Source organism: Leptopilina boulardi, unplaced genomic scaffold (genome assembly GCF_019393585.1).
Source record: "Leptopilina boulardi isolate dan_hultmark-lab unplaced genomic scaffold, ZJU_Lbou_2.1 LbouV2_327, whole genome shotgun sequence".
NCBI lineage: Eukaryota > Metazoa > Arthropoda > Insecta > Hymenoptera > Figitidae > Leptopilina > Leptopilina boulardi.
Window position 1 is genome coordinate 4,287,373 of NW_026137893.1, and position 12,067 is coordinate 4,299,439.

At 27.3% G+C, this 12,067-nt stretch overlaps 1 protein-coding gene and 1 long non-coding RNA gene across 3 annotated transcripts in view; one reads left to right on the forward strand and one right to left on the reverse strand.

Moving 5' to 3' along the window:
- The window catches only part of LOC127284927 (uncharacterized), a 39,411-nt gene extending 31,784 nt beyond the window's left edge, over positions 1-7,627 (forward strand). Inside the window, exon 3 of the long non-coding RNA XR_007843543.1 lies at positions 7,584-7,627. This is a non-coding gene — a long non-coding RNA (uncharacterized LOC127284927). The remainder of the gene's footprint in view (positions 1-7,583) is intronic.
- The window catches only part of LOC127284893 (putative epidermal cell surface receptor), a 44,563-nt gene extending 34,506 nt beyond the window's left edge, over positions 1-10,057 (reverse strand). The window contains exon 1 of one of the 2 annotated variants that reach the window (XM_051310607.1): positions 9,433-10,057. In XM_051310607.1, coding sequence (XP_051166564.1) covers positions 9,433-9,535 — 103 coding nt within the window. In that variant the 5' untranslated portion in view covers positions 9,536-10,057. The remainder of the gene's footprint in view (positions 1-9,432) is intronic. The other variant, XM_051310606.1, reaches the window with a different exon arrangement.
- Between the last annotated feature and the right edge of the window lie 2,010 nt (positions 10,058-12,067).

Sequence of the window (12,067 nt, forward strand, 5' to 3'; positions counted from 1 at the left end):
GAACGAGTGTTTCGATTAAAATTAGATTTTTCTTTAATCCAAAAATTTTACACTCTCTAAATCTAAATTAGTAAAAATTTTAACTACACTCTAAATCTGAATCAATGAAAATTTAACTGATTCAGATTTAGAGTATAGTGACTAATTTTTTCCTTGGGGAATTAGTAAAATAAACTACACTGAGGAAAATGAACTTACTAAACCTGGAAAATAACAAATTTTGTTTTTGGTAACTACAAGAAATCTGTATTGTTGCCCTAACAAAATATATTTATTAAATTTTTACGTGTTACAACAAATTTTTTTTTACAAATTCAAATTTAGAGAATAAAAAAACTTTGAAAGTTAAATTTTTTTTTTTTTTTTGCTTTATAGTTTTTGCAACCAAAATATTTTCATGGTTGCGCGCGCGATAAACATTCGCAGTTTCTTTCGTTTCTCGGCAAACATTTTTTCTCTCACTCTGCACTTGCTATCTCCATTCGAAAACAAGATGAAAAAGAGAAAGGGGCATAGAAAAGAACGATGGAAGTGAAAAGGAAGGACGAAAAGGGCCAAGATGAATGCGAAAGAGAGAAGGAAAGAGAGGGAGAAAAAAAGAGAGAGAGAGACAAAGGACGAAGAAGACAGATAGAAAATAAGGAGGGAAGGAAGAATAGAGTGAGACAGGTGAGATCGTGAACCTCGGTTTGAAGATGGCGACGACTCGCGATCGTAAATTGTATATACCGGGTGGTCGTCAAGATTTGACCTCCTTAATTTTATTTTCATTTATTCGCAAAAATAAATTCATTAAATGCTCAGAGGAAAATAAAATCTGTTTGTTCTAATTTGCCGTATGTTAAAAAGTTGGTAAAATTTTTGGTTTACTTCAAAAAGAAAAAATCGTACCAGAAATTATCAGAGATTTACAGTACCGTAAGCCATTTTTGATACAGAAGTTTTTTTGTTTGCCCACTAGAAAAAATGTTATCTTTTTGCAAAATTTTAGGTAGGGATAAGCAAAATTTTGTCAAGCCAACTAAAAAATTTACTTGGAACAATCAAAAACGATTTGTTGCAGAAATATGCAATATAAATGTTTCTTCAAACCTAAAGATGCATTAAAAATATGCTATTAACAGCATTTCTGTCAAAGGTATAAAAATTATTGATTCAAAAGCATATATGCTACAGAATCTGTACAATAAATTCTATAGCATATATGCTTCAGAATCAATGATTTTTATAAAACCTTTAGCAGAAATTCTAAAACAAACAGAATTTCTGCCAAAGGAATAAAAATTTGTAAACAGCAATTTCTGTTAAAGGCATAAAAATCATTGATTTTGAAGCATATGCTATAGAATTTTTAAAATATTGTATAGATTCTGTAGCATATGTTTTTGAATCAATAATTTTTATGCCTTATTTGGCAGAAAATTCTGTTTGTTTTAGCGTTTCTGCTAAAGGCATAAATATTATTGATTCAAAAACATATGCTACATAATCCGTACAATAAATTCTATAGCATATGCTTCAGAATCAATGATTTTTATGCCTTTAGCAGAAATGTTAAAACAAAAAGAATTTCTGCCAAAGGCATAAAAATTATTGATTCAAAAGCATATGCTACAGAATCTGTACAATAAATTCTATAGCATATTGCTTCAGAATCAATGATTTTTATGCCTTTAGCAGAAATGCTAAAACAAACAGAATTTCTGCCAAGGGAATAAAAATTTGTAAACAGCAATTTCTGTTTAAGGCATAAAAATCATTGATTTTGTAGCATATGTTATATAATTTGTAAAATATTGCATAGATTCTATAGCATATGTTTTTGAATCAATAATTTTTATGCCTTTGAAAGAAATTCTGTTTGTTTTAGCATTTCTGCTAAAGGCATTAAAAAATCATTGATTCAATAGCATATTTTTCTCATAGGGCAAAAAAATTAAACAACGGATTTATATTATAGGCAAAAATCTAAATTAAAAAGAAGAATTCTAGAAGAATTTTTCCTTCTAATCTATTAAATAATACGTATTAAAAAGGATTTTAAGAATGCCTATACTACTGAAATTGAGCATATTATATAGAACACGAAACTTGAGAACGCCAAAAGTTATGCGATCGTTAAAAGTGAAAATAAATTGCAAGATCATTGAAGAGGTGCCCAGACAAGAGAGGGTTCTCTTTTTGAATGACTTTTCCTTTGCTATCTTTTATACATTGCAACACAGTAGGGGGATTGCCTGTGAGTAAAAAAAAAAAAAAAAATTAGATTAATCATTCGACAAACGTCCTACGGCTAATCCATTGCGCAATAATTGAAAGAAAGTTCGCGCCGGTTTCTGCTCTCGTGTTCCCGTTTTTAGAGCCGGATGGTGGATATACTTTTGTATGGAGGTTATTCTAACTTGTTTTGTGGTCACGTCAGTAAGGATGGAATGTGTTCTCGCTAGAAGAGGCATCGGTTATTTAATATAAGAAGAAAACGAATATATATATATATATATATATAGTAGAAAAAAAAGAAGAAGTAAAGCAAAACAAAATGAGAAAAAAAAGAAGGAACACAACAAAAGGGAAAGAAACGAAAGTGAATAAATTCCAATCCTTGCATTCTTATTCCAGGGTCTGCTCGCGTGTCCTTGTTGTTCCATTTCATATTATATGAAATCGTCTCTTCTTCTTTAGAGGGAGAGAATACTTATCACACTAGCGGTCTTTTATAATATAAAAATCACAAATCAAACGGCTGCATTCTATTATTGAGATTTATGGGACAGAGTTTGAAATTATAATTTGCGAGGAATTTTAATCAGAATAATTATATATAGTTTTGTGGCGCGCATAATTATTCCATTAAAAATCATTAGTTAGAATTTTTAGGTAATTTTTATTTGGTAGAATTCTCAAAAACGCCGAAATTTTATTTGTCCGAAATTGCAAATGACTGAACAATCGATTTCGGCGCGGTATTTCAAAAATTCACCAATCAATAAAATTGACAAGAAAATTGTGATTGGTGAATTTTAAAAATCGCGTCGAAATCGTTTGTTCGATTTGCAATTTCGGACAAATAAAATTTCGGCGTAAGAATTCTGCTAAATAAAAATTTGCTATCTAAAAATTTTCTTATGTAAAAATTAGTTTAAAAAGAAATTTCTCTCTAATTTTGATGTAAAAAATGAAAATTCGGCTAAAAGAATAATTAATCTAATAAAATTTTTTAAAATGAAAATTTTAATCATTTTTATGGGCCAATATCATACGCCTCATTAATTTTGTTGTTTTAAGGATGGTATTATATATATAGGTAATTTTTGTATGAGAAGAGTTTAGAAATTTTTAAATGTCTCAATTGAAAATCCGTAAGGAAGAAATAAAGGAAAGTAAAGCAGGAGATTAATTATTGGTTACACTTAGTGTTACAAGAAAATTACACAGTGGAAATACAGAGTGTCATAAATTGTCTAACATTCCCGCCTCTGTTATATAGACTCAATAGAAGTCTACGAACTGTATCGTGTATGTGGATTTTGATCTGGAACTAAAATTCATATTCAAATGAGTATAATGAAAAGTGGGCTTGTATGTATATGCAATTTATTAGATCGGGTTTTTGACATATATATGATTCAACCTATAAGGAAATTTTTATCAATAAAGCTACTGAAAACAATACTAGATAATTATGTTTCTAAGCAGATAAGCATAACCAGTATTGAAATTTTCATATTAAATTTAAAACAATTTTATTAAATTTATCATTAAATTTAATGTTAACTAATTAGATTCAATTAAAAAGTAATTTCTAAATGTATATTAAATTTCAATACTGGTTAATTCATATTTGCTTCGTTAAAATATTAAAAATTACAGATTTTTCTAACATAAATTTTGAACAATTTATTTTGGACCCAAGGCCAAAGTAAAAAGTTTTAGATAGTAATAAATCATATAATTTTGCGTCTGAAAAAAATTTGATTTCCAATCGTTGATCATATTATCGACTTTCATATTTCTTACAATTAGGGTTTTAAAAATTGTATTTAGCAAATACTAAAAGGACATTTTAAAAGTCTAATCATCGTAATGTTTTCTAATGAAACGACCTATATGATCTTTCGATTTCCTTTCCTCAAATATATATTCTGCATTCTATATATAATTGACGAATAATGTAATTATTGTAATATATTTTCATGTAATATTATGTGATATAGTAAAGTAGAAGTAGAAGAAGAAGAAGAAGAAGAAGAACTTTCCATGTGATAATCATAAGGTATGGTTTATGATTTTTATTTCTGGATGAACTCATCCGAGGCATAATATCTGCGCATAGGGTCAGCTATAGTTCTGTATGTGTATATATATGTATAGTTTAGTAGTGGGCACTATAATGCTTCGCGTTACGAACTTGTTCTTTCCCCTTCTCCATTGGAACTTATAAGGCCCCTTGTAGTACTTCGACACAGCCGTTATATAGTTAGTCTTAGAGAAGAAAAATTCTTAGACAACTCGAATATATATATATATATATATATATTTATACCTGTTTATAATGTCCCTTTAGCATTTCGTTTATTTCTTATTATTTCCATTGAAAATAGATAAAGATAAAGTTTTTAGATGATTTTGAAATTTATACACTAAAGCAAAAAAGTTTGAGTTGACAAAACAATTTTGGTTAATACCAATAAGCATTTTTGTTGCGTTGACAAATTTTCAGTTGTTTCAAAGTTTGGTTGTTTCGACTAAACTTTGGGATAATTGCAAATGGTTGACGTAACCAAATAAGAAAAATAAAGGAATTTTGTTGTAACCAAAGTTTGTACCAACTATATTTTGAGTGGAACAACCTAAACTGTTGAAACAAGAAAATTTGGTTACGACGCTCCACGACAAAAAGGATCTTAGAGGCAAAAATTTTTAGATGTTTGCGATTTTTGGTTTTGTAAATACACAAAAAGGATCAATTAATACAAACCACTGATATTTATATGACTTTATTAGATCGAAAATATTTAGTATGATTTTGATTTTACATAATTAAAAATGAACCGAGCTAAAACTATCACTAAACATAATCTAAATTTTTTGCCTTCAATGTTTTCTCGTAGAGAATTTTACATATTAGACGGAGAAAAATAAATTCTACCTCATAAACCTGTGAAACTAATAAATTTTGTTTGATCGTTACAACAAATCTATATTGTAGTAACAAATTCTTTTGTAATTCTAACAATTTTGGTATAACAATACAAATTTGTTGTAAGAAACAATAAAAATTTTGTTATAACAACTAAAAATTTATTGTAGTAACAAATCTGTATTGTTAGTGCAATACAGATTTGTTGTAGCGATCAAACAAAAATTTGTTAGTTACAGATTCAGTAAGTATATATAATATACAATTCAGTTTTCTCCGTGTAACCAAAATGTTTCGTTAACTTTAATTTTTTTTCTTCTCATTACGTCTAATCAAACAGAATTTCTGCCAAAGGCATAAAAATTATTGATTTAAAAGCATATGCTACAGAATCTATACAATATTTTACAAATTCTATAGCATATGCTTCAAAATCATGATGCTGAAGTCCGCAACGTTTTTATAAACGAAAACGAAAAAATAATTAGACAATATCTATTACTTTGGGTTAAAATTAAAGTTATTCGGGGGTAACTGGTTTTTATAAAAGTATTAATTTCTTGAAAATTTGTGCAAATCAAAATTAGAGATAAATTGACATGAAAAAATAATTCTATTTTAATTTTTCGTTTTTGAAAACGTTGCGGACTTGAGCATCATTCAAAATCAATGATTTTTATGCCTTTAACAGAAATTGCTGTTTACAAATTTTTATTCCTTTGGCAGAAATTCTGTTTGTTTTAGCATTTCTGCTAAAGGCATAAAAATTATTGATTCTGAAGCACATGCTATAGAATCTGTACAATAAATTCTATAGCATATGCTTCAGAATCAATGATTTTTATGCCTTTAGCAGAAATGTTAAAACAAAAAGAATTTCTGCCAAAGGCATAAAACTTATTGATTCAAAAGCATATGCTACAGAATCTGTACAATAAATTCTATAGCATATTGCTTCAGAATCAATGATTTTTATGCCTTTAGCAGAAATTCTAAAACAAACAGAATTTCTGCCAAAGGAATAAAAATTTGTAAACAGCATTTCTGCTAAAGGCATAAAAATCATTGATTTTGAAGCATATGCTATAGAATTTTTAAAATATTGTAGAGATTCTGTAGCATATGTTTTTGAATCAATAATTTTTATGCTTTTGTCAAAAATTCTGTTTGTTTTAGCATTTCTGCTAAAGACATAAAAATCATTGATTTTAAATCATATGCTACAGAATTTGTAAAAAGCATTTCTGCTAAAGGTATAAAAATCATTTGATTCAATAGCATATTTTTCTCATAGGTCAAAAAAATTAAACAACGGATTATTATTATTATTATTGAATATTTGCATGTAAACTTTAATTCTTTTTAAGAATTTAAAAATTCTTTATATGTTGTGGCGTCGGTGTATAAATTTTTGAAAAGTTCTGCATTTTCTATAAAAAATTAATAAAAATGCAGAAATGATAAATATTTTCCGTATATAGAGTTGTAATTTCAGGACCTATATGGAGCTTGGGAATTCCAGAAGAGAAATTGAGAATGCAGAACTCTGCAGCTCTCAGGTGTTGCTGAATAAGTATCTGGCTATTGCCAAGAGAGAAGCCTTATCCTTCGTGCGTGATTGGCGCGAAAGAATCTGCGTAAAATCCGCGTGTGCTGCGCCGTATGAGTGAGAAAGAAATACATTGCCAAGGGAAAGGGCTTTTAAGGGCGAAGTGGTGGGAGGAGGGAGGATTGCAAGTGCGTGAGTTCGTTGAGGTTAAAGACTCTAGGGGCGCATAACAATCTCATTGGATGCTGTTTTCAAATTTGTCAATTAGAAAAGGAGAAAAAAATTATATAATCATATATTTTTTTTTTGGAAATTAAAAAAAAATTTCAATTACATTTTTAAAGTTTAAAAAAAAAATGTATTTTTAGTATTTATCTAATGTAAGCGCAGATTTGTAATTAAATTATCATAATAATCTTCTTATATTGTTGTCAAAATCCGATTTAATTTTTATTTCTTCTATTATGTATCAAATTTTCTTTTTTAATTTTCTGAAACGCAATTACAAAATCTTCTCAAATGATTATTTATATAATTCTCGTTTAATATATAGTTGAATAAATTATTTTCCTATCCTTGGCATTAGGGATATGTATTAATTACGACATTCGATAAATGATGCAACATGATACTAATTCTTGAGAACTATAAAAATAATTATGATAGTCAAAAAATAATTTTTTTAATTTCATATAAAAAATTTATATTTAAAAAATGTAGTAAAAAAATAAAAGAATAATAAATCAGATCTTAAGTGTCTGCTAATTATGGAGAATAAATTTAAATTAACTATATATGGCAATGTTATAATAGGCAGTGAAATTTCTATATTAAATAATAAAATTAAGTAGTTTTTTTGAAAATAAAATTTTAATTTTTATATTTATGTTACAGTTCAAGGTCGTAAGGTGATATAATTGGCGTATAGAATATGTGAGTAAATTATTATTTTTATAAAAATTGTTTAGAATTTAAAAATATTTTCTTTGCGAGTGATTTAAAATAAAATTTATTTTAATTAAAGAAATTTGATATTTTTTTCGGTAAGAGAAGATTTCGTTTTTTTTTTTTTTTTAAAGAAGTAAATGAAAATAAAAAAAAGAATCGGGGCCTTGAAGGGCCTTAGGCGACGATAAATATATATATAATGCATATATATATATATAGGATTAGTGGAACAGATTATTTAAAAAGTAGGACAAGATTAAAGGACTTGAGACGAGATTCGCAGTAATCCCCTTCCCTTTTTTTTTTCTTATTTTTTTTCTATACAGTAAATCATTCGAAAATTCTGCATAGTATAAAATTTGCATATTTATTAAGTGAAGCCTGCGCGATTCTAAATTTAAATTTAAGCATTCAATGCAAAATTTATTAGGTTTTGTATATATATAGTTTAGTCTTTCAAGTTTTGTTTCACTTTGTTGTTTATTTATATACATATATATTTTTTTTTATCGACAACTTCCTTTTAAATTTACATTTTTACTCTACCCGCAAATTGTTTCCTTCCTTTAAAATTATTTATACAGTACTACTTTCAAAAATAGAAATTACTTTCCAAACTGGACATTACTTTCTTAATTTATTTGTGCTACTAATTGTTTACTAATAATAATAATTAATTCGGTAATTAATAAATAATATTTATTTATAATAATATTAATAACTAATATTTATTAATATTAAAATTTAATATTAAAAATATTATTACTTAATTAATAATAATTATTACTAATATTAATTATATTTAATTATGTATAATTACAATATATTTCAAATTATTATTAATTAATTAGAAAATTATTATTGAGAAATTAAATATAAATTACTAATAATTGTTATTGAATTACAATTGTTAGTAAATACATATAATATTTTCTTACCGAATTTCTATTTATTTTGAAAACAATTTGTAGTATCAATTATTTTTGCTTTTAATTAATGTTTAATTAATTAATTAAAAAAAAAAGAATTAATTGACCACTAATTTTTTTTTCCCCCGTTATGTGCGACAATTTATTCAAAGAAAAATGTCAATTAAAATTACTGAAATATTTTATAGAGAAAAGTTGGATAATTATTTTTGATAATTTATTTCATTTATATAATTTTTTTTTATTGATTATTAGTTAATATCTAATTTAATATAGTTGCATCAATTATTATATATTATGGAGATGTGTATACATATATATATAATAGCAATAAGTAATGGAACATTTAACGAGATAATTAATTATAGAAAACGCGCATGGTAGTCTATTTCTTTTCGTTATTAAATTGCTTTTCGCGTAATTCAGTGCATTAGAAAATATATAACATAATTTAATATTTCAGAATTATAATAAAAAAAATGTGTATTTTATTGATGCGAAAAAGTGTAATACAAAAATAAAAGAATAACTATTTTCATGTAAAATAAAAGGTAACCTTTGAAAATAAATGTCATTATTATCGCAGTGATAGATAAATAAAAATTTATCTTTTTTTTTTAATAAAAACAATTTTTTATTTATAAAATAATTTAAAATGAATTCTATTTTTGTAGAATCAGTAATTGTGACATTTTATATAAGAAATTTTTTTTTTATTATTATCCTTATTTTCAATAAGGTTAAAATTTCTAGATAAAATTTCTAAAAAAAAAAAAAAAATTTCCATATTTCAAAAAAATTTCTGACGCTTTGAGTATATAACCTCCGTATGGAAAGTTAACAAAAAAAAAAAAAAAAAATCTTACCGGGTGTCGTGGTCCATGTGTTCGCGTCCGTGGCACAGAAAACCGCGCCTAGGAAGCAAACAGCCACCACTGCGTTCAAAAACCATCTTTCCTGAATCCTCATGATCCTACCGCATTATTCTCATGCACAAACACCACCTCAGCACTTGGCCGTTGTTGTGTCGTCGCACTCACCACAGGTCATAAAGTTCACTTTGAATAAAGACACACACACACTCGCCTTCTTCTCGCGACCAGCGCGAATAATCGCGCCTAGTCGTGCGTTCGTTTTGTTACCCTAGCAACACTTCTGATGATTACTTCGGACTGTTTTCTTTACGTTTGATTTTAAAAAATAATTTTTTTTCAAATGGAGAAAACAGCCCTTACACAAAACACAATTTATCACTAAAAGAAAAAACAAAAATTGAAATAATGGAGAAAGTATGCGTTCCTGAAGGTTTGAAATAGGGGAGAGTTTCCGAATGCGGACCGTGCCGAGGCCCGAGGTAAAATGCGCCAGTGAGCGGGATTCTACCTTCTTGGCTGCTGTTGTTATTGCTGCTGGTTTGCTGGTTGCTGCTGTTGCTGCCTTTCATTCCTCCTCTCCTTCGACGGTCGAACCGGGCCCAGGGAATTCTCTCTCTCTCTCTAGGTATATACAACTCACCTTGCTGGGGCAGACTCCGCATCTACTGGGTGGTTAGAATGGACCTTACCTGCGAGAACTGCTCAGACCTTTCATGTATTTATGTATTGGTATACATAGACATAAGAAATCCTGGGAAGAGCTTCATAACTTTGTGGGTGGAACCACATATATATATATATAATTATATGCGAACATCAAATGTTGAATGCCGCATGATTTTTCACCTGCGATGGGAAAAACGATCTGTCTCTCTCTCTCAGAAGGTTTCATTCATTCCTAAATTTGCCTTTTTGTGTTATTCAATTTACGGAATACTATATTGGAATTTGCAAGCATTTTCTCTTTCTAAATCTGAATTAGTAAAAATGTTTACTAATTTGAATTAGTGACTCACTTTTTGTTTCTGAATTAGTGGAATTTTACTTAATTATCAGTTAAAATTTCATTGTATTACTACAATGAAAAAATTATATTCTAGATTTAAGAATTTCTTCTTAAATAGGAGCCAAGAATATTCGTAAGTTGGAAATATTCTTACAATAAGTATAATATATTCTTGGCGTCAAAAGAAGAAATTCTTAAATCTAGAATATAATTTTTTCATTCTAATAATTAGTAAAATTCAACTACTAATTCTAGAGCAAAAAGTGAGTCACTAATTTAAATATAGTAAACATTTTTACTAATTCAAATTTAAATAACGAAAGTTTTGGATTAAATTTCAAATAGTTATAATAAATATTATTTCGAGAAACTCCGTTCCGAACCAAGTTTTTATCCCAACTCAACAAAAAAAAAATACATTCCCGATCATTACAAATTAATCCGTTTCATTTTGAACCTGAATTCTAATTTTTTTCTTTTTCGTTATCAATTCGTTTTATTCTGTAACTAAATTTTAATCCCTTTGAATCCTATTTCATTCGGAATCAATCCTATTGGCTTGAAAACGAGTCGTTTCGGATTTATTCGAAATATTTCATAATTTAAATTAAAGCTTTTGATTGATTCGAAAAGAAATTATTCAGGATTCAAAAGGATTAAAATTTAGTTGCAGAATAAAACGAATTGATTCGGAATTATACGGAAAGAATTTTTTTTTTTTTGTTGAATTATGAAGAATTTTTTAATTTGGATAAAAACCGATTGACTGGCTATTCATGATATATACTTTCATTGGATTTCAAAATTATAAAAAAAAATTAATACTGGAAAAATTTTGGTACAGCAGCTGCCTCAAATGAGAAAGCAATTTTTTCATACTAGATAATGAATAATTTTGAAAAATACATATATAAGGTTATTGAAGAAGAAATTAGTTGAGTGTGATTAGTTTCGTTTTGGATTTAGTGGCTGAAAGCAAGTGTTTCATACTAGATAATGAATAATTTAGGAAAATACAATGAAGAAATTCGTTGATTAGTGTCGTTTTGGATTTAGTGGCTGAAAGCAAGTGTTTCATACTAGATAATGAATAATCAGTAATCAAAGGGACGTGAAAGGGAGATCCCAAGGACCTTCACCTACGAAGTTTAAAGCTTGACGACAATTCCGTATATATATATAGTATACACGGGAAAAAAATCTTTATCTATAACAGCTATATATGTTTATCTAAAATAGGGAAAACTTTCTCTGTTTTTGTGAAACATATATAGCTGTTTCAGTGAAACTTATCGCTGTTCCAAGTAAATATTTTTTTCCCGTATAATATTTTTTTTAATTTTCGGAGTAAATTTTACTATTTCTGGAGTAAAAATTGACAGAAATGCACAAAAACTGCAGATAGTTCAGATTTTACTTTAAAAATAGTAAAAGTTACTTTATTCCTTTTTCTCCTTGGAGTTAAATAATAACGTATATATGTCTCAGAGCCTACCAACTTATTTATTTGGCGTAAATAAAAATTTTATTTGTCATAAATAAATTTTTTTGGCTCAATTAAATTTTTTTATTGAAATAAAATAAAATATATTTGCAACAAATAAATCAGTTATAGTAGGC